The sequence below is a fragment of the Balaenoptera musculus genome, chromosome 9 (genome assembly GCF_009873245.2).
Source record: "Balaenoptera musculus isolate JJ_BM4_2016_0621 chromosome 9, mBalMus1.pri.v3, whole genome shotgun sequence".
Classification (NCBI taxonomy): domain Eukaryota; kingdom Metazoa; phylum Chordata; class Mammalia; order Artiodactyla; family Balaenopteridae; genus Balaenoptera; species Balaenoptera musculus.
Window position 1 is genome coordinate 75,632,604 of NC_045793.1, and position 20,571 is coordinate 75,653,174.

The 20,571-nt window shown below is 39.7% G+C and overlaps 1 protein-coding gene across 1 annotated transcript in view; it reads left to right on the forward strand.

Moving 5' to 3' along the window:
* Positions 1 to 20,571, forward strand: part of DNAH11 (dynein axonemal heavy chain 11) — a 306,796-nt gene that overhangs the window by 271,566 nt on the left and 14,659 nt on the right. Inside the window, exons 72-74 of the mRNA XM_036864125.1 lie at positions 2,695 to 2,922; positions 7,785 to 7,976; positions 11,129 to 11,248. Of these exons, the coding sequence (XP_036720020.1) occupies positions 2,695 to 2,922; positions 7,785 to 7,976; positions 11,129 to 11,248 (540 nt within the window). The remainder of the gene's footprint in view (positions 1 to 2,694; positions 2,923 to 7,784; positions 7,977 to 11,128; positions 11,249 to 20,571) is intronic.

Consider the following 20,571-nt stretch of genomic DNA (forward strand, 5'->3'; position numbering starts at 1 on the left):
TCTGCCCATAACTACTTGTGTCGCATTCCCTTTGCTTATAAATTAAGGGGTTGAGTACTTGGTCCCTTTCGCCTTTCTAGGGCTCACATTTTATGGGTCTATGATTCTACAATCCAGTGTCCTTTGGGCTGGTTCCCTTCACTGGGGATTCTAGTGTCGACTGAAAAAAAAAAAAAAAACAGACAACGTGAGAGCTGTGAATTCAGTTTTATTTGGGACTTAATGAGGACTATAGCCTGGGAGACAGCCTCTCAGCTCTGAGGAACTGATCCAAAGAGGTAGCAGGGGAGAGGTCAGTATCTATGTGATTTTGGTGAAGGGGGTACGTGCAGTCAAGCACGCATCTCGGTTGAAGGTTGCCGTTAGCCACAAGGAGCAGATGTTTCCATTCATGACTTTAGTACTTCTCTAGGTATGAGAAGATGCAAGGAATTGAGTTCATAAAATTTTCTCCCGAAAATATCTAAGTATCTGAAGGCCTGTTCTACCAGATTTTCCCAGAGCGCAGAAAGCCTCACTCCTGATCTCTGCCCTGAACTCCTTTCAGGGCGTGTTGAAAGTCAGCGACCGCAGTGGCTAGTGACTTCGTTCTTATAGAACCAGATGGCGAGTGACATTTTTTAGTTTGCACTAGCAAGAATCCAGGAACCAGTGGAGCCCAGGCAAGCTTTAGGGGGCACCTAAGGGCCGAGCAAACTCCAAGCTCACTCCTTCCTCAGCAGGGCGCGCCGGCTGTCTCAGCAAGTCTGGAAAGGGCCATTTGATTTGCAGCACAGTAATCCCAAAGGTTCTTATTTATGTGCCAGGCTCTTTACTAGGCAACTTGTAGGATACATTATCTCTAATCATCACAGCAAAGTTGCAAGGGTAGGTATTGTCATCCCATTATAAAGGTGAGAAAACTGAGCCTCAGAGTGGTTTGGAGAGCCTCAAGGCCACACAGCAGGAAAGTGGCAGAGTCTGTCTGCCAGCAGGCGACGTTCTTTCCGCTAGCCCCACACTGCCAGCCTCATGCAGATATGACATTGGCCTTCCTTAATGTCTCCAGTATCTGGGGTTGATGCATTTTGCATTTCTGCTTGAAATAAAATTGGATTCACTAAGAAACTGCCCAGTGTCCAAGAAGAATATAACCTTCTGGGAGAGTAAAACCTACTGCTTAGATGAGACTTCAGTATGGGGACTTGGGATGGTGTGTCCCTTCTGAGCCTCACAGAGTCGGACGGGTAATAGTGGAGGTTTTGTTTTTCCAGAGATAGCAGTTGTTGCTGGGTCAGTTGGGTAGATGCTGAGCTCTCCCCACAAAAGAGAACGTTCTTTGCGAGTTCTCATGCATCCAGCGGCTCAGACTGGAGAGAAACTGGGAGAGGTGCAGTCCTCCTCAAGAGAACATAGTAGTCAAAGTAAAACGTTTCTGTTATTTTTATATCTATGCTGCGCTACCCGTTGCCCGCCCCCCTCCCCCCGCAAAAAAAAAAATGCAAGTTGTAAGTTTTACCATTAAAAAACGTCTCAAAAGACCTTATTTGGTGAAGGATCTCCTTTTGGGTATCTATTTTAGACCTTTGATTTTTGTTTTTAGTGGTAAGCCAGTAACTTAGAATGTAACTTTCACTATTTCTCTCCACACATAGAATAATTGGAGAGGAGAGACTATCCCAGGCTTTTTGGCAGTTTCTGAAGGTTTCTAGGATACATTTGATTGGCAGTTAAAAGAGAAGCATTCTTTGAAGAATGAGAAGCCCAGCATAATAGGAACTTGTTATATTGTTTATAATTTACATTAAATTCTGTCAGCGTAGGCAGATGATATGTATGCACATGTTAATGAGTTCCTAACCAAACTCCGCGCTGGTCAATTACTATGATCAGAGATAGCCCCTCTAAGGATATTTAGCTAGCGTTTTATCAAAAACCCACACTCCAGAGAAAACTATTACTAAGGTAGCAGACTGGCACTATCTTTGTCTCAGATGCACACCAGATGATTTGTGAATTAATATAATGGAAAAAAATCATTTTTCATGGGCAAAATGGGTGGTTTTCAAGATATGTGTATTGGCTAAAAATGTTGCACAAACATTGCTACCCTTGGACAAATGGCCACAAGAATCTAGCCAGTCTCAAAGCCTGTATCCTCAAGAATGGTTCCCAGGCTGGATTCCAAAGAGTGCCAGTGTACAACGATGGCTCCCTTGGAGATTTTTCTGTTCCCTGACTCCAAAGTCACTGTTAAAATATTTTTACGTTTGTTTCATATACTAATGAGTAGGAGTTTGAGTAGAGGAGATTTCCGTCAGTAACAATGAAGTAGGGGATCAGATGCATTTCTAGCCTTTAGTTTTTATACTTGATTAAACTAACCCAGATAAGTCTTAGTAATTGAGTTTGAACTGTAACAAAGAAAAGTATCAAGAACTCCATCTCAGAAGTGATTGGCGGGTGTTGGAAGTAGGTGAGTGTGTTAGAAGGAGATTTTGTTTTACAAAGACAGACTGTAGTGATTTGGAGCACTTGATGTGTTCAGTGTTCAATTCTGTCTTGGTTTATTTTTTTTTCCCTAATGCGCTAATAAAGGAAACTTTAAATCGTGGTTCTCTGAGTTTTCAACTCATTCATATACAGGAAAACGTTGTAATCCTATAAGTAATGTACTTCAGTCTCACAGGAATTCTAAACCATGCTGTTTTTCAGAATGTCCATTTGGTAGCCAAGTGGCTCGGAACCTTGGAGAAACTCCTTGAAAGATTCAGCCAGGGAAGCCACAGAGATTACAGGGTTTTCATGAGTGCTGAGTCTGCACCTACACCAAATGAACATGTCATCCCTCCAGGACTCCTGGAAAATTCTATCAAGATTACTAATGAGCCCCCCACAGGAATGCTGGCCAATTTGCATGCTGCTCTCTACAACTTTGATCAGGTAAGAAAGCAGAAGCAGCCTGGTCTGACACTGAAGTCAGTGTCTTCTCACAAGACTGTGAGACCTAAAACCACAGCCACGTGTGTAAAGTGAATGAACCACGTACCTTTTTGAGGAGCTTGCTTATTGAAGACAAACATGGCAGACTAGTATCTCTAACCATAGAAAGAGAAAAAGCCATTGTTCTTATTGACGTCGTTGAGAAGATTGATGACAAAAATGATGACGTGGCAGGAGTTTTAGTATACTACTTAATATTTTGATCTGGTTTTGATATTAGTAAATGTAAAGCCCTTCTTTTTAGATTATATCCATCCTGCCTTCATATTTATATTTTCATGTCCTTCCAAAATAAAACAAATAAATTAGTACCTTTATAAATTAATGATAGTTCTATTACCATTAGTCTCCTTGTTCAAATGACCACATCTGTCTGTGTCATAATCAAGCCTGTCAGTTTCCTTTGTTGCTATTTCTCTGAGCTCCCATTCCTTCCTCTAATTTCTTAGAAATCCTTGGTAAACAGCATTCTTATTAGGAGAAGTAGAATAAGCCCGAAAGAGGAAACACGTATGATTTGGTGATAAATATTCAGCCTCCTGTTAGAAATGTTATTATACTCTATGAAACATGCCCACATGCTTAACTTTTTCTCTAGGTCCCTCTGGGCTAAGATGAGAAAACCAACGTTATGAAGGCATTAAAATAATTGGCCACCTAAGAATATAGTTTTGAGGAATACAATTAATTGCTCAATTCAATAATTGAGTAGTTTGTGCCTGTTTACACAATGGACTGTGTAAACAAAAGGCACTCAAAAACTCTTGTTGAGTCTTACATGTTTGAAGTATCCTTTTTTGCGAACTAAGACAGGCATGTATTTTATCATCCCTCAATTTATAATTCCTGGCCATTTGTGACATTCTCAAGCTCTCTCTCAAAGTAAGTACAAAAGAGAAGTTTGACGTATTTAAATAGGATTTATCCAACTTCCCAGAACAATTGTCTTTATTTGTGAAAAGTGAGCAGTTCATGAGTAAATAGGCTTCAGCCTAATTGTCCTTCAGCTTTTTTTTGGTAAGCACCTCTCTGACAATCTGATGAAACTATGGATACTCTCCCCAGGGAAATATGCACTAAAAAAAATTGTTGCATACAATCATAGGGATGACCAGATCCCCCAAAGCCTATGCATGAATTCCTTCCCCAGTTAAGAACAGCATGTTCTAGTTTATTTATGAAAGTATCAGGGTTTTTTTTTACTGCCACTTGGAAAACCCCTTACAATAATTGGTTACATTTATTGAAAAAAGTCTTAAGAACTTCAGGGGGAATATTTCTTATCTACTGGAAAGGCTCCTCTGAAATATTAAGATTAAATTTGTTCATAAGTAGCAAAAGCAAAGCTAATCAATGTGATTCACTAAATAAACTTTCTATCAAACCTATTTTAGCCAAAACCTAAGATTTTAAAGCTTTGTGACCACTTAGAGGGGTGGGATAGGGAGTGTGGGAGGGAGACGCAAGAGGGAGGAGATGTGGGGATATATGTATATGTATATATATAGCTGATTCACTTTGTTATAAAGCAGAAACTACACACCATTGTAAAGCAATTATATGCCAATAAAGATGTTTAAAAAAAAGATTCTAAAGAATATCTAAAAATTTTAAGAGTCTTTTATGAATGCTAAACTGTTATTATGTTAGAAAAATATGTGGGTTTTATTCAGATTATGTAATTCAAGGGTACTAGCCTGTGCTCCCTGGCTATCTGTGTGTAGGTTTCTAGAACCCTTTTATCAGTTAGAATTATGGCTGGCTATTTATGAAGGAAGTACAAAACAACAGTGGCTTAAACAAGGTTAAAAAAGGCATTTCTGCCACATGAGAATTCAGGAGCTAGGTCATTCAGAGCTCCTTTGTGTCACCACAAAGTTGTCATCAACCCAGTTTGCTTACATTTCACCATTTCTAGGATGGGCTTGCCGTGGTCCCAAGTGGCAGTGAGGGTGGCAGCTCCCATAGCTGTGTTCCAGAAAGTAGGATGAGAGAAGGAACAAAGAAGATGACAAAGGGAACATGTTTGCTTTCTTGTAAAGATTCATTCTGCAAGTTAATACACAATACTTCTTTCAAGTTACTGGTCAAACTAATTCACACTGCATTACCTAGCTGCAAGAGAGGCTGGAAAAGTAAATCTATCTTGGGCAGTGTATGCCCAGCTAAAAGTCAGCAGGAAGGCACTGTAGGGCGGGCAGATGGTGGTCTCCATCACAGACCTCCTCCTTTCCCAAGTCTCCTTGTATCATCCTGGATGTTCTTTGTCGCTGCCGTGGCCCTATCTTGCTGAAGCCTGTGACATGGACAGAGGGTGATGAATGCCATCTACCTGGGTTCTCATTTGGGTTAGGTAAATGGGTCCCAGTTGCTCCTACTGCCTGGCTGCCCTTCTTAGATGAGAAAAGCACCTAAGGGATCTAGACAAGTTAACTGTTCTGTTTAGGTATTTTCATTTTTCATGCTTTGATTTTCAAGTCAAATTAAATCTGTGTTCTTAATCTTCTCCCCAAGTCAGAATTTATCCTCAAATTTTGACATGTGTATTCATGGCGAACAAAGTGCACTTAATATTGATCCTTTATTACCTTGAACATTCTAGAATATTTATGTAAATATGATCAGTAAGTGACCGAGATGTAAAGAACCTTTTCTTTAGGATGCTACCTACCTAACCCCCTTTCAGCTCAGTAGCGCTGCCTCTTGAAGAAGATGTCATAAATGTTTGGGCTCCCTTCATCCCCAGATAACCAGATTTTTGAAGCAAGAATGTAAATTTCTTGTTCTGTAAGGTTTGCAGCAGAAACAAATAATGGTAATTGTGCATGTAAAATTGGCATCCGTGTGCATGCAACACTGTTATGCGTGTGTGGATGCCTGTTCTCTGTTCACAATGCTGTTTGTATATTTTCTGATACAAACACTTGATCACTTGCTTTGTAAAAATACAGTTAACCTGAAATGTAGAATGTTAGGTAGACTCATATTTTTCTTAGGAATGCCTGATTCACATTTTCTCCTAATGTCATTTATATTATCAGAGCGTAATGAAATGGGCATTGACTTATGATTTTGGTTTTTTTAGCAGTGAGGCTAAAATTAGGTCAGTTATATGAAGTATATAGATGGAAATAACGTACTAACTGTAGTACTTGGGTTTTCTGTGGACTATATGTAATTCAGGGAGGGTGTTAGGTGACTTGTTAGATCATAAAATTTTGTCACTTCTATTTGGTCTCCTAGAAATTTCTGCCTTTCAAAAGCAATGTATTTTTATATCCTTCAACATGAATGCCAATTATATGGTTTCTCTTTTCTTCTTTCACAAGCTTGCCTTTTACTTGATGTTTAGTTGTGGAAAAGTTATTTGTAATGATTGTATATTTTTAAGCCCCGTAAATTTCCTAGAAGAGGCCTAGTCATTTAGAATAACCTAGTGATTTAGTTGGGTCAGCACTGTATGTGGCCTGGCCAATTCTAGAACTATATTTGGTGGTAACCCTGGATTCTGATGAAAGCGATACAGAAAGAAACTAAAATGCTCTTCTGGTCCCGGACCAAGAGAACAAATCTGGGCTTGGTTTAGACTTTTTCTGGGAGGCCAGATCTGAGCTCCCACTCCAAACGGGCTAAGTATATTTTGTATTATAGATGCCCACATTGTCAGATCCATTTAAATGTAGACCGGGTGTAATTTGACCGTTGTAGAGGACAAGGCAGGAAGGTGCTGTTTTGGCCTCACCTTCCTCCGCTGCCCACCATCAGCTGAAGGAGTCATCCTCAGTTTTTCCTTGTTTGCCTCACAGGACTGCCAGATTTGAGAACAGGTAAAGTACTACCCTTAAGACACAGATGGCTGTTTTTCACCTTTTAATTTTATGGCTTTTGGGGCCATAACCATATCAGTGTAGCATACCAGGTTCCCTCTGCATTTGCAAAAAAAAAATCTTACAGATCTACTCTACAGGGCATATGTTTTCCAATCTTCCATATGCTGTTCTGTCATTCCAACAGTGAATTTTATTTTCAGTTCATTGGAAGAAAACCATTTGTCGTGGTGGTTGTATTAGTCAAGGGACAGTACAAAATTATAGTGATTCACACAAGATAATCTCTCACACGTAATTGGCAGCTCTGGTGCATGAGATCATCCACACACCCAAGCTTGTGGTGCCTCCACCGTACCTAACTCACAGCTTCCAAGTCGTCCAATCATCATCATTTGTAGCTCACAGGAAAGGGAAGAGAACAACCACCAGACCAAGCAATTCCCCTTTAAGCAAGTGATGTGAAAGTTGCATACGTCACTTCTGCTCAAACTCCGTTGGCAAAAACTTGGTCACATGGCACATCTGGCTTCAAGAGGGGCTGGGAGATTGTTTTTTGATGCGTGGCTGTGTGCCCAGATAATCGGTATTACTATGGAACCAGGAGGAATGGGGAATTGGCATTAACTTATATTCTGCTACAGTGATGAAATTAAGATGATGGCCTTTTGTCAAACAGATTGTACAAGAACATTTTTGCAGGGGAAATTGATGTCAGGCAGTATTACCACTGGCAAAATGAATTGTCTCATTTTCTAGTGAAACAGAAGAATAATTGAAGCAAAATAAAAGCATTCCTCTTAAATCAACAGACTGGCAAATGCCAGTCTCCTGTTATGCTCTCCTAGCTTAAAACTGCATGTTACCTCTGTCCTAGGTCTCCCTCAAAGTCCTCTGCAAGATGATTGAAAACTCAGACCCTTGCCCTTGGAAACCATACGGATGGATGATCAAACATTCTTTCTTTTCTCCCAGGATACACTTGAAGTGTGCTCCAAGGAGCAGGAGTTTAAAAGCATCCTCTTCTCTCTGTGCTACTTCCATGCCTGTGTTGCTGGGAGACTGAGGTTTGGCCCCCAGGGCTGGAGCCGCAGCTATCCGTTCAATTCTGGAGACCTCACCGTCTGTGCCAACGTCCTCTACAACTACTTAGAGGCAAACCCTAACGTAAGTGCCAGTGGTCAGATAACCTCTTCCGAGGAGTGTACTGAATCTGTCAGTCTTTGGGCACTATCAAAATGGACCATAATTTCTCTTTCGAAGCTATTATTGAAATAGCTGACACTACATATGCATCCTCTGCCAAGTGTGAGGTTTTACAACAGTGGATGCTCGAACTTTATAAGATGGGTCAAACCAGTTCTACATCAGCAGCTTAGTGCAAAAAAAAAAAAAAAATGTCCTTCATTATGTTAACAAAAACAGTGGTTTACATGTGCATGTATGCCAGATTCATTAGGCAGGTAATGAAGCATTTGCACAAATGTAATTACATACAGCAATTCTGACAGTTCATAACACTGCATTAATAATCACTACAATTAGTTCTGATGATGGAAGCAATTTACAGCACGTCACATGTATAAATAATGGTGCATTTCCTGCATATGTCATTATTATGTATTAAGGATGCCACCTTGTGACTTTTTTAGTAATGTTCCCCTTGATTTGAAGTTAAAGGTAGATGAATGATTTTATTTCATAGCTAAAATGTGTTCTACAGATGGGAACGGGAATGCTTCATCAAGAACATTTGTGTAAACTCTTACAAACTCAGTGACTGGATTTCAAAAAGGATGAATCATTTGTAAGGATTTTCTGGCTTAGTCCTCATAAGGGAAACTTTTTCCATTAAGTTAAATCTGTTAAAATCGAGGTATGTTTGTCAGAACCAACTAGGCATGGTGCTTTAGGCCACACTTTCTATTAAAGGGCCTTTTAAACCATTCAACCATGTTTCTATGTATAAATGGGTTTTTTTTGTTCTTTTGGTAATTATTGTTATTTTCCTTATCAAAGTTTTCTCAAGCTTTGAAGATGGTTTGACTACTATCTGAATATGTACACTTTGTACATAACATGGGTGTGTTCTCCCAAGGAACACATTTTGAATAAGTTGTATCCAAGATAAATGGCTTTAATATGGTACGTGATCACTATTCCATACCTAGCATTTTTTTAAATTTATGAAATTCACTTTGAGCATATTTTGACCATCCTAATAAATACTATTTTGTGTTGATCTTAGCACATTTTGTTTAAAATGTTGCAGATAGAATTGACTATTGTAATAGTTCTGGAGAGTTCTGGGCAGAAAATGAAATAGACCACTGAGTACTTTTATTCAAGTCCTTCATTACTGTCCCAGGAGGCTGAGGCCAGGAATATTATCCTGTTTCAGCTGGACCCTGTACACAGTTGAGGTAGGAATGAAGGGCAGCAAGAGAGGGATTGACTCATGCTTCTCTCCGGCTCTCACATCCCGAGGCTTGGCAACACCAGTTGGCCGATTGAATCGTGCTATGTCCTGCTGCTTCTCCCACGGGTGTTCCAGCATCAAGACAGCTTTAGGTTTTAAACACGCGCTCTTGTGTCTTAGATGTCTTGACCCAAGTCATTCACCACACATCACATCACGAAGCAAGTTAGTTAGATCTGGGAATTAAGCTGACATGCCCACATAGTTTGGTTGTACAAGATGTCCTTTTCAGGAAGGTATATGTGTAAACTTGGAAGTAGGCAGATGATAGATGATATTTCAAGTCATGAGATTAGATGAGATCATCAAGGTTACAGAGTATAATTGAGAGATCTAAAGATTACGTCTTAGGGAATGCCAACATTTAACTATTATAAGAACTTCGATATTTTTCCATATGAATTTCGTAAGTCTCACCATATGGAAATTCTTGAATGTCAAGGTTGGAAGACTTTAATTGAAAACATCATTTGGTTGTTTACATTTAAGGTTGGGGATGGGGCTATGTAACATCTGACTTTGGTTTTAGCAAGCCTAGAGGGAGTAGGAAGAAAAACTGTTATTCTGTAGCAGTACCTTTCTCCCACCCTGTGGAGTACAGTTTGGGGGACATGCCCCAGAAGACCTCTACTGAGTAACAACAACAAGTTCACATTTTTTTCAGGCTGTACCACTGTGCCAAGGGAAGGGTTACAAAAAAAAAAAAAAAGTATATGTAAAAAACAAAGATCAAGATTTGTGGGAAGAAAATCAGTTATTGAGAAGAATAGATCCCTAGCTGATTAAAATCTTGAGGGAGCTATATATCAGATAATAATGTATAGCAGGCATTAATAAAATGCGATCAGAGAAATAAAGAGGTCTCTGTTTCCCATCCATTTCTGTTCTATGGGAGGTAGTCCATAGCACGGTTGAGAGAGCATGGTACAGTGTAGCCACTATAATTTTTCATTCACATCAAAGTGGCTTAAAAGAAAGACGTATTTGAGGTTCATTTATTCAAATTCAACTAAAGTTGTAGCAAGTACATTGGAATAGTTGAAGCAATTTTACTTGTTCTGTCACATCATGCAACAAATGAAGGCTATAATTAAGTTTTTATTGAACTGTTGGGAGGCAGTATACTGCCCCCGAGGGTATAAAGGTTTCTGTCTAGAAAGGCTTCATCACAAACTGGCATGTTTTGCAAACCCAGAGGAAGCTAAAGGGTAGCAAAGAGGGGCTTCAAACCCTGCGAAGCCAAATAAAGAGGAGATACGGTGATTCCTTGAATAAAACATACTACAGTCATTAGTTACAGCACTTGGAACAGTCATGGAGGCCAGTTATGCCATAAACCGAGCCCTCAATCTGTGGCAAACGGCTTGGTTTGCCTGGACTTTTGGAAGGTGATGGAATTCTAAGTTAACACCCCAAATTCAAATTGTATAGGTTTTTCTTTCTTTTCCCTGACTTAGATCATAAAACCTGGTATAAATCAGATCATAAAAATGTCATCCCTCAAAGGTCCTATGAACCAACACTCTCTTGTGGTTTTTAGATGAGGTGTTGAATGTGTAAACCTTAACTGCATGACATGTTCTAGGAATAATCCGGTTTGCTTTAAAATCTTCATTGAAAGCTTAGCTTCATTAAGAGCTCACTGAATGTATTAAAACACACTGAAAATAATTCTCAGACAGTTCAATCCTGGCAATTCAGACAATTCCTGAACCTCTTTTAAATGCTCCTGTTGGTGGGGGCTTGTAGAGAGGCACTTGCTGCTGATTGACTGTTTGGAGGCAGGTGCCCCGAACCCGGAAGTGAACGTTTGCATGATTCCCCTCCCCTCTCCTGCCAGGTCCCATGGGAAGACCTCCGTTACCTCTTTGGTGAGATCATGTACGGGGGCCACATCACAGATGACTGGGATCGCAAACTGTGTCGGGTGTATTTAGAAGAATTCATGAATCCCTCTCTGGTAAGACATTTTTTAAGTCATTTCACAGAGGAGAAAGTTCTAGTAAGATTCTTTTTTAACTTTTTATTTTATATTGGAGTAGAGTTGATTAACAATGGTGTGTTCGTTTCAGGTGCACAGCACAGTGATTCAGTTATACATACACACGTTTTCTATTCTTTTTAAAATTCTTTTCCCGTTTAGGTCGTTACATCATATTGAGAGGAGTTCCCTGTGCTATACAGTAGGTCCTTGTTGGTTATCCATTTTAAATATAGCAGTGTGTGCATGTCAATCCCCTAACTATCCCTTCCGCCCACCCTTCCCCGCTGGTAACCATAAGTCCGTTCTCTAAGTCTGTGAGTCAGTTTCTGTTTTGTAAATAAGTTCGTTTGTATCATTTTAAGTGATAGTTTGCTTTCTCTAAGAATATTTTAAACTGATTTCACTATGTAAATAATTCTTGAATGTTATTGAGGATTCTTGGCCTTTTGTGAGTATATTCTGGCCCACCTTCCGGGGAGTTTGGAAGTTTGTTAGAAGTGTAGGATCTTGGGCCCCATCTCAGACCCATAGAATCCGAATCTGTGTTTTAGCAGGACACCTCCCTGCCACCACCGCAGGTGGTTTCTGTGCCCACATGAAGCACTGTCCCATGTACAGACTCACTGGATCTCTGAGATAACCCCGTGAGGTACGCAGAACTGACACTGTCACCCCATTTTATAGACAAAGAGACTGGGTCACGGTGATTTGCCCCAGGTCACCCAGTTATCCCAGGCAGGGACTGTAGCCAGATGTATTGATTTCAATTTTCAATTCAGCAGCTCTGATGTAAGTGAAATCTATAGTTTTTTCTCTGGCACAGAAGCCATGGAGTATTCTAAATTTTGATCACTAACTCCTAACTAACTATGTGCTCAAGAAAGCTGCGATGATGTGAGAGGGCAGTTCTTCCTTCTGTGAGGAAGGGGCAGAGCCCCCTTGTACTGGAGTTTAAAGAGGCCAGGTACCCTTTTCCCATTTCTCATCTTACTAGCCCTATGTCTGTGTACACCAGCACACCCACATGATTTGTGATTGGTGCTGGGTTTTCTGGAAAAAGCACTCAGTCCTTGTTTTCCATACTGAAGCAGCTGAAAGTGGTGGCATACTTTTCTCATGCCTCTCTCTAAAGGTTTCCAGGTTCATGGCCATTGCCTGATTATTTCTTGGAAACCCAAGGCACCCTCCACCGTGCCATCTCTACTCCCACTTGGGCAAGACACCAACTGTGTTTAGAGCAGTGCCATGTGTTTTTTTAAAAAATAGTTTGAGCAACCTCCTGTTTATAATTTCTTGAGAACTTCATCTCCTAAAAGCATTGTGCCTTCCTCAAGTCCATTTTGAGCATACAATCATGTATTAGAAAACATGGTGTACTGTAGTCTCATATAGAAAATTGAGGACAGATATTTTGTTACTTTTAATAATGTTAAACAATTTGGGGACAAGGCAGGAAAAAAAAAAAAGACTTTCTTGCCATGTGACCATTATTTGTTTCTTTTGACTGTGAGTCTCCTGGTCTTTCCTTAGTTCTAATGAGCAAGGTTTCACGGGTCAGAAAGACACTTTCAATTTAGCACAATTGGAAGTCACTCCTCAGAAGAGGTCTGGGAGTAGGTTACCATGGAGATGGGAAAGATAAACAGGGTCGGGTGTGCTACCTTTACAGAGGCTGATTTCTCTGAATGATGGTGGAGGTCAAGGGGCAGAGCGACAAACTCACTCTGCTTTTCCCTCTCTGGTTCTGGCCTGAGGATGAGGAGTGAATTACTGTTGCCAACCGAGACAGTCCATTAACCTTCACAAGCCTGAACTCCCATTCACATAACTGTAAAATAAATATAGATGATGCAACCTGAGGGGCATCTCTGGTGTGTGCATTAGCCCTTCAGAAATTTAAGTACCTGCCCTTCCATGCCGCTCTGGTGAGGTTTTCAGGATGGAGATGCTCATTTGCAGTCTTGCATCCTCACCAGAAAGCGCTACCGTGTCAACTCACCAGAGGAAGTTAAAACACTGACTGGTTTGGTGGCAGAGACTGCAAAATCCCAGTTATTTTGTTCTCATACAGATGTTTCCTGCTCATGCTGTTTACGTTATTAGGAACTTAAGCTAACACTTCAGCATCTGCAGGATGTCTTTTTGCCACTCCTCACATTGGTTAACTTATTTGGCAATTAGTGTCTTTGGTTACATGGGCACGTGGTCAAACCTTGGAATGCTTTCAGTGGCTTTGTCCTGTTAGGAGGATGAATGAGCTTCTTGTTGGGTAAATGACACGGCATTTAGAGAGGGTTCCCCAACGGCAATGTGCTTGAGAGGGTTCCTGGCCAAAGTTAGGGAATTATAATTAATATTCTTCTCTCATGTAAGGTGCATACTTGGCAATGCTAAACAAGTAATACGGTAAATTACTTTTGGAAAATAAGGTATCAGGTCACCTGAAAGCTGTCATATATTAACAGCTTAAAAGTTGGGCTTTGAAGTAAAACAAAATGACAAAAAAGCTCTGGTTCAAATTCAGTTCTCCCTTGTGTTTGCTGTGCAATTTTAGATACATCACGGAACCTGAGCCTCTGTTTATTCATTTGTGAAATTAGGGTACACAGTAGCAGTCACTCACCATCCTCTCCTCCACAACCTGCCCCACTGCCCAGCCCCAGGCGACCACTAATCTACTTTCTGTCTCTATAGATTTGCCTAATCTGGACATTTCATATAAATGGAATCAGACAGTATCGGGCCTTTTGTGTCTGACCTCTTTCACTTAGCATGTTTTCGAGGCTCATCCATGTTATAGCATGTATCAGTACTTCATTCCTTTTAAGGGCCAAATAATATTCCATTGTATCGATACACTATTTTATTTATCTGTTCATCAGTTGATGGATATTTGGGTTGTTTCCACTTTGGGGCTATTATGAATAACGCTGCTTTAAATATTCATATATGTGTTTGCATGGACATACATTTCCACTTCTTTTGGGTATATACATAGAAATGAAATTATTGGATCATATGGTAACTCTATGTTTAATGTTTTGAGGAACCACCAAACTGTTTTCCAAAGTGGCTGCATCATTTTATATTCCCACTGGCAATATATGAGGGTTCCGTTCTCTGCACAGCCTCGTGGTGGGTGTGAAGTGGTATCACATTGTAGTTTTGTTTTGCATTTCCCTGAAGACTAATGATGTTGAGCATCTTTTCCTGTGCTTATTGGTCATTTGTGTGTCTTCTTTGGAGACATGTTAATTTAAAATTTATTTATTTAGTTATTTTATTTTTGGCTGTTTTGGGTCTTTGTTTCTGTGCGAGGGCTTTCTCTAGTTGTGGCAAGTGGGGGCCACTCTTCATCGCAGCGCGCAGGCCTCTCACTGTCGCGGCCTCTCTTGTTGCTGAGCACAGGCTCCAGACGCGCAGGCTCAGTAGTTGTGGCACACGGGCCCATTTGCTCCGCGGCATGTGGGATCTTCCCAGACCAGGGCTCGAACCCGTGTCCCCTGCATTGGCAGACAGATTCTCAACCACTGCGCCACCAGGGAAGCCCGAGACATGTTAATTTAGAACTACCGATTCTTTGAGGCGTAACAATAACCTTATCAAACAGCCCTCCCCCAAAGGCAAGACAGGTGGCCATGGTGCCGAGAGTTAGGGTCCCATCAGCAAGAAGCAGCTTTTCATAAAAGCCTCTCAGTGGGATGGGAGAAGGCTTGGATTTAGAATCAGGATTCCCAGAGCTCCCTGAGTATGGTGACATCTTCACAGATTTCTAAAAGAGAACAGAAGTCTCTGTGTGAATTAAGCCTTGCTTATCAAGCTTTACTTGTTTGACATCATAGTAGGAACTTACAGTAGGACATTCTCAGGTTTTGTTTTTCCTTCTAGAAAATTAGGGTGTACTTGAGATAATCATGTCTGTTTCTAGGGCACAGGAAAGACTAAAACTAACCTTTGTAAAAGGCTGCTATGTGCCTAGCTATTTGCATACATTGTTGTTAAATTGTCATGGCCACAATATTTAGGTTGCTATTAGGATCCCCATTTTACCGATGAGATTGAAACTCAGATAAACTGCCATTTTTTTAAGACCACCAAATCATTCAGCTGGGGGAAACTGAACCAGATCTGTCTGGCTATAAATCTAGCCCTTCCTGTTGACTTTGCTGTTTTCCTTTGCTTTGCTCATTGCCCAACGTGGGGGAGGCACTCTTCACTTATTTGTAAACAGACTGCCTAATTGTCTTTCCAGAAAGCATGGACCATTTGCACTCCCACCAGCATTCTATGAATATGCACTCAAACAAATGTCCAGTCCCCAGGCATTTTGAAAGTTCCAAGTGGTTCCACTTTTTGGTTACTTTCTTTGCTTGAAACTCTGTTTAACTTTGGCTGCATTGAAAAACAATTAACTGTGGCTCTTAAATTTTCTTTTAACTAGTGAGCACTAACAGGGAAAACCAAGGCCTTGTTCGTAGGGAATAAATTTTGGCTTGGAGATGTTTAGTCTAACTTTTGGTTTTTTGTTTTTTGTTTTTTTTTTAAACATCTTTATTGAAGTATAATTGCCTTACAATGGTGTGTTAGCTTCTGCTTTATAACAAAGTGAATCAGTTATACATATACAATATGTTCCCATTTCTCTTCCCTCTTGCATCTCCCTCCCTCCCACCCTCCCCATCCCACCCCTCTAGGTGGTCACAAAGCACCGAGCTGATCTCCCTGTGCTATGCGGCTGCTTCCCACTAGTTATCTATTTTACATTTGGTAGTGTATATATGTCCATGACACTCTCTCACCCTGTCACATCTCACCCCACCCCCTCCCCATATCCTCAAGTCCATTCTCTAGTAGGTCTGTGTCTTTATTCCCGTCTTGCCACTAGGTTCTTCATGGCCTTTTTTTTTTTTTTTTTCCTTAGATTCCGTATATATGTGTTAGCATACTGTATTTGTTTTTCTCTTTCTGACTTACTTCACTCTGTATGACAGACTCGAACTCCATCCACCTCATTACAAATACCTCCATTTCATTTCTTTTTATGGCTGAGTAATATTCCATTGTATATATGTGCCACATCTTCTTTATCCATTCATCTGTCGATGGACATTTAGGTTGCTTCCATGTCCTGGCTATTGTAAATAGAGCTGCAATGAACATTTTGGTACATGACTCTTTTTGACCTATGGTTTTCTCAGGGTATATGCCCAGTAGTGGGATTGCTGGGTCGTATGGTAGTTCTATTTGTAGTTTTTTAAGGAACCTCCATACTGTTCTCCATAGTGGCTGTATCAATTTACATTCCCACCAACAGTGCAAGAGTGTTCCCTTTCCTCCACACCCTCTCCAGCATTTATTGTTTCTAGATTTTTTGATGATGGCCATTCTGACCGGTGTGAGATGATATCTCATTGTAGTTTTGATTTGCATTTCTCTAATGATTAATGATGTTGAGCATTCTTTCATGTGTCTGTAGGCCATCTGTATATCTTCTTTGGAGAAATGTCTATTTAGGTCTTCTGCCCATTTTTGGATTGGGTTGTTCGTTTTTTTGTTATTGAGCTGCATGAGCTGCTTGTAAATCTTGGAGATTAATCCTTTGTCAGTTGCTTCATTTGCAAATATTTTCTCCCATTCTGATGGTTGTCTTTTGGTCTTGTTTATGGTTTCCTTTGCTGTGCAAAAGCTTTTAAGTTTCATTAGGTCCCATTTGTTTATTTGTGTTCTTATTTACATTTCTCTGGGAGCTGGGTCAAAAAGAATCTTGCTGTGATGTATGTCATAGAGTGTTCTGCCTATGTTTTCCTCTAAGAGTTTGATAGTGTCTGCCCTTACACTTAGGTCTTTAATCCATTTGGAGTTTATTTTTGTGCATGGTGTCAGGGAGTGTTCTAATTTCATACTTTTACATGTACCTGTCCAATTTTCCCAGCACCACTTATTGAAGAGGCTGTCTTTTCTCCACTGTATATGCTTGCCTCCTTTATCAAAGATAAGGTGACCATATGTGTGTGGGTTTATCTCTGGGCTTTCTATCCTGTTCCATTGATCTATATTTCTGTTTTTGTGCCAGTACCAAACTGTCTTGATTACTGAAGCTTTGTAATATAGTCTGAAGTCAGGGAGCCTGATTCCCCCAGCTCCATTTTTCGTTCTCAAGATTGCTTTGGCTATTCGGGGTCTTTTCTGTTTCCATACAAATTGTGAAATTTTTTGTTCTAGTTCTGTGAAAAATGCCAGTGGTAGTTTGATAGGGATTGCATTGAATCTGTAGATTGCTTTGGGTAGTAGAGTCATTTTCACAATGTTGATTCTTCCAATCCAGGAACATGGTATATCTCTCCATCTATTTGTATCATCTTTAATTTCTTTCATCAGTGTCTTATAATTTTCTGCATACAGGTCTTTTGTCTCCTTAGGTAGGTTTATTCCTAGATATTTTATTCTTTTTGTTGCAATGGTAAATGGGAGTGTTTTCTTAATTTCACTTTCAGATTTTTCGTCATCAGTGTATAGAAATGCAAGAGATTTCTGTGCATTAATTTTGTATCCTGCTACTTTACCAAATTCATTGATTAGCTCTAGGAGTTTTCTGGTAGCATCTTTAGGATTCTCTATGTATAGTATCATGTCATCTGCAAATAGTGACAGCTTTACTTCTTCTTTTCCGATTTGGATTCCTTTTATTTCTTTGTCTTCTCTGATTGCTGTGGCTAAGACTTCCAAAACTATGTTGAATAATAGTGGTGAGAGTGGGCAACCTTGTCTTTTTCCTGATCTTAGTGGAAATGGTTTCAGTTTTTCACCATTGAGGACAATGTTGGCTGTGGGTTTGTCATATATGGCCTTTATTATGTTGAGGAAAGTTCCCTCTATGCCTACTTTCTGCAGGGCTTTTATCATAAATGGGTGTTGAATTTTGTCGAAAGCTTTCTCTGCATCTATTGAGATGATCATATGGTTTTTCTCCTTCAATTTGTTAATATGGTGTATCACATTGATTGATTTGCGTATGTTGAAGAATCCTTGCATTCCTGGGATAAACCCCACTTGATCATGGTGTATGATCCTTTTAATGTGCTGTTGGATTCTGTTTGCTAGTATTTTGTTGAGGATTTTTGCATCTATGTTCATCAGTGATATTGGCCTGTAGTTTTCTTTCTTTGTGACATCTTTGTCTGGTTTTGGTATCAGGGTGATGGTGGCCTCGTAGAATGAGTTTGGGAGTGTTCCTCCCTCTGCAATATTTTGGAAGAGTTTGAGAAGGATAGGTGTTAGCTCTTCTCTAAATGTTTGATAGAATTCGCCTGTGAAGCCATCTGGTCCTGGGCTTTTGCTTGTTGGAAGGTTTTTAATCACAGTTTCAATTTCAGTGCTTGTGATTGGTCTGTTCATATTTTCTATTTCTTCCTGGTTCAGTCTCGGCAGTTTGTGCATTTCTAAGAATCTGTCCATTTCTTCCAGGTTGTCCATTTTATTGGCATAGAGTTGCTTGTAGTAATCTCTCATGATCTTTTTTATTTCTGCAGTGTCAGTGGTTATTCTCCTTTTTCATTTCTAATTCTATTGATTTGAGTCTTCTCCCTTTTTTTCTTGATGAGTCTGGCTAATGGTTTATCAATTTTGTTTATCTTCTCAAAGAACCAGCTTTTAGTTTCATTGATTTTTGCTATTGTTTCCTTCATTTCTTTTTCATTTATTTCTGACCTAATCTTTATGATTTCTTTCCTTCTGCTGGCTTTGGGGTTTTTTGGTTCTTCTTTCTCTAATTGCTTTAGGTGCAAGGTTAGGTTGTTTATTCGAGATGTTTCCTGTTTCTTGAGGTAGGCTTGTATTGCTATAAACTTCCCTCTTATCACTGCTTTTCCTGTGTCCCATAGGTTTTGGGTCATCGTATCTCCATTGTCATTTGTTTCTAGGTATTTTTTGATTTCCCCTTTGATTTCTTCAGTGATCACTTCGTTATTAAGTAGTGTATTGTGTAGCCTCCATGTGTTTGTATTTTTTACACATCTTTTCCTGTAATTGATATCTAGTCTCATAGCGTTGTGGTCGGAAAAGATACTTGATACGATTTCAATTTTCTTAAATTTACCAAGGCTTGATTTGTGACCCAAGATATGATCTATCCTGGAGAATGTTCCATGAGCACTTGAGAAAAATGTGTATTCTGTTGTTTTTGGGTGGAATGTCCTATAAATATCAATTAAGTCCATCTTGTTTAATGTATCATTTAAAGCTTGTGTTTCCTTATTTATTTTCATTTTGGATGATCTGTCCATTGGTGAAAGTGGGGTGTTAAAGTCCCCTACTATGATTGTGTTGCTGTCGATTTCCCCTTTTATGGCTGTTAGTATTTGCCTTATGTATTGAGGTGCTCCTATGTTGGGTGCATAAATATTTACAATTGTTATACCTTCCTCTTGGATCGATCCCTTGATCATTATATGGTGTCCTTCTTTGTCTCTTGTAATAGTCTTTATTTTAAAGTCTATTTTGTCTGATATGAGAATTGCTACTCCAGCTTTCTTTTGATTTCCATTTGCATGGAAGATCTTTTTCCATCCCCTGACTTTCAGTCTGTATGTGTCTCTAGGTCTGAAGTGGGTCTCTTGTAGACAGCATATATATGGGTCTTGTTTTTGTATCCGTTCAGCCAGTCTGTGTCTTTTGGTGGGAGCATTTAATCCATTTACATTCAAGGTAATTATCGATATGTATGTTCCTATTCCCATTTTCTTAAATGTTTTGGGTTTGTTATTGTAGGTGTTTTCTTTCTCTTGTGTTTCTTGCCTAGAGAAGTTCCTTTAGCATTTGTTGTAAAGCTGGTTTGGTGGTGCTGAACTCTCTCAGCTTTTGCTTGTCTGTAAAGGTTTTAATTTCTCCATCACATCTGAATGAGATCCTTGCTGGGTAGAGTAATCTTGGTTGTAGGTTTTTCTCCTTCATCACTTTAAGTATATCCTGCCACTCCCTTCTGGCTTGCAGAGTTTCTGCTGAAAGATCAGATGTTAACCTTATGTGGATTCCCTTGTGTGTTATTTGTTGTTTTTCCCTTGCTGCCTTTAATATGTTTTCCTTATATTTAATTTTTGACAGTTTGATTAATATGTGTCTTGGCGTGTTTCTCCTTGGGTTTATCCTGTATGGGACTCTCTGTGCTTCCAGGACTTGATTAACTATTTCCTTTCCCATATTAGGGAAGTTTTCAACTATAATCTCTTCAAATATTTTCTCAGTCCCTTTCTTTTTCTCTTCTTCTTCTGGGACCCCTATAATTCGAATGTTGGTGCGTTTAA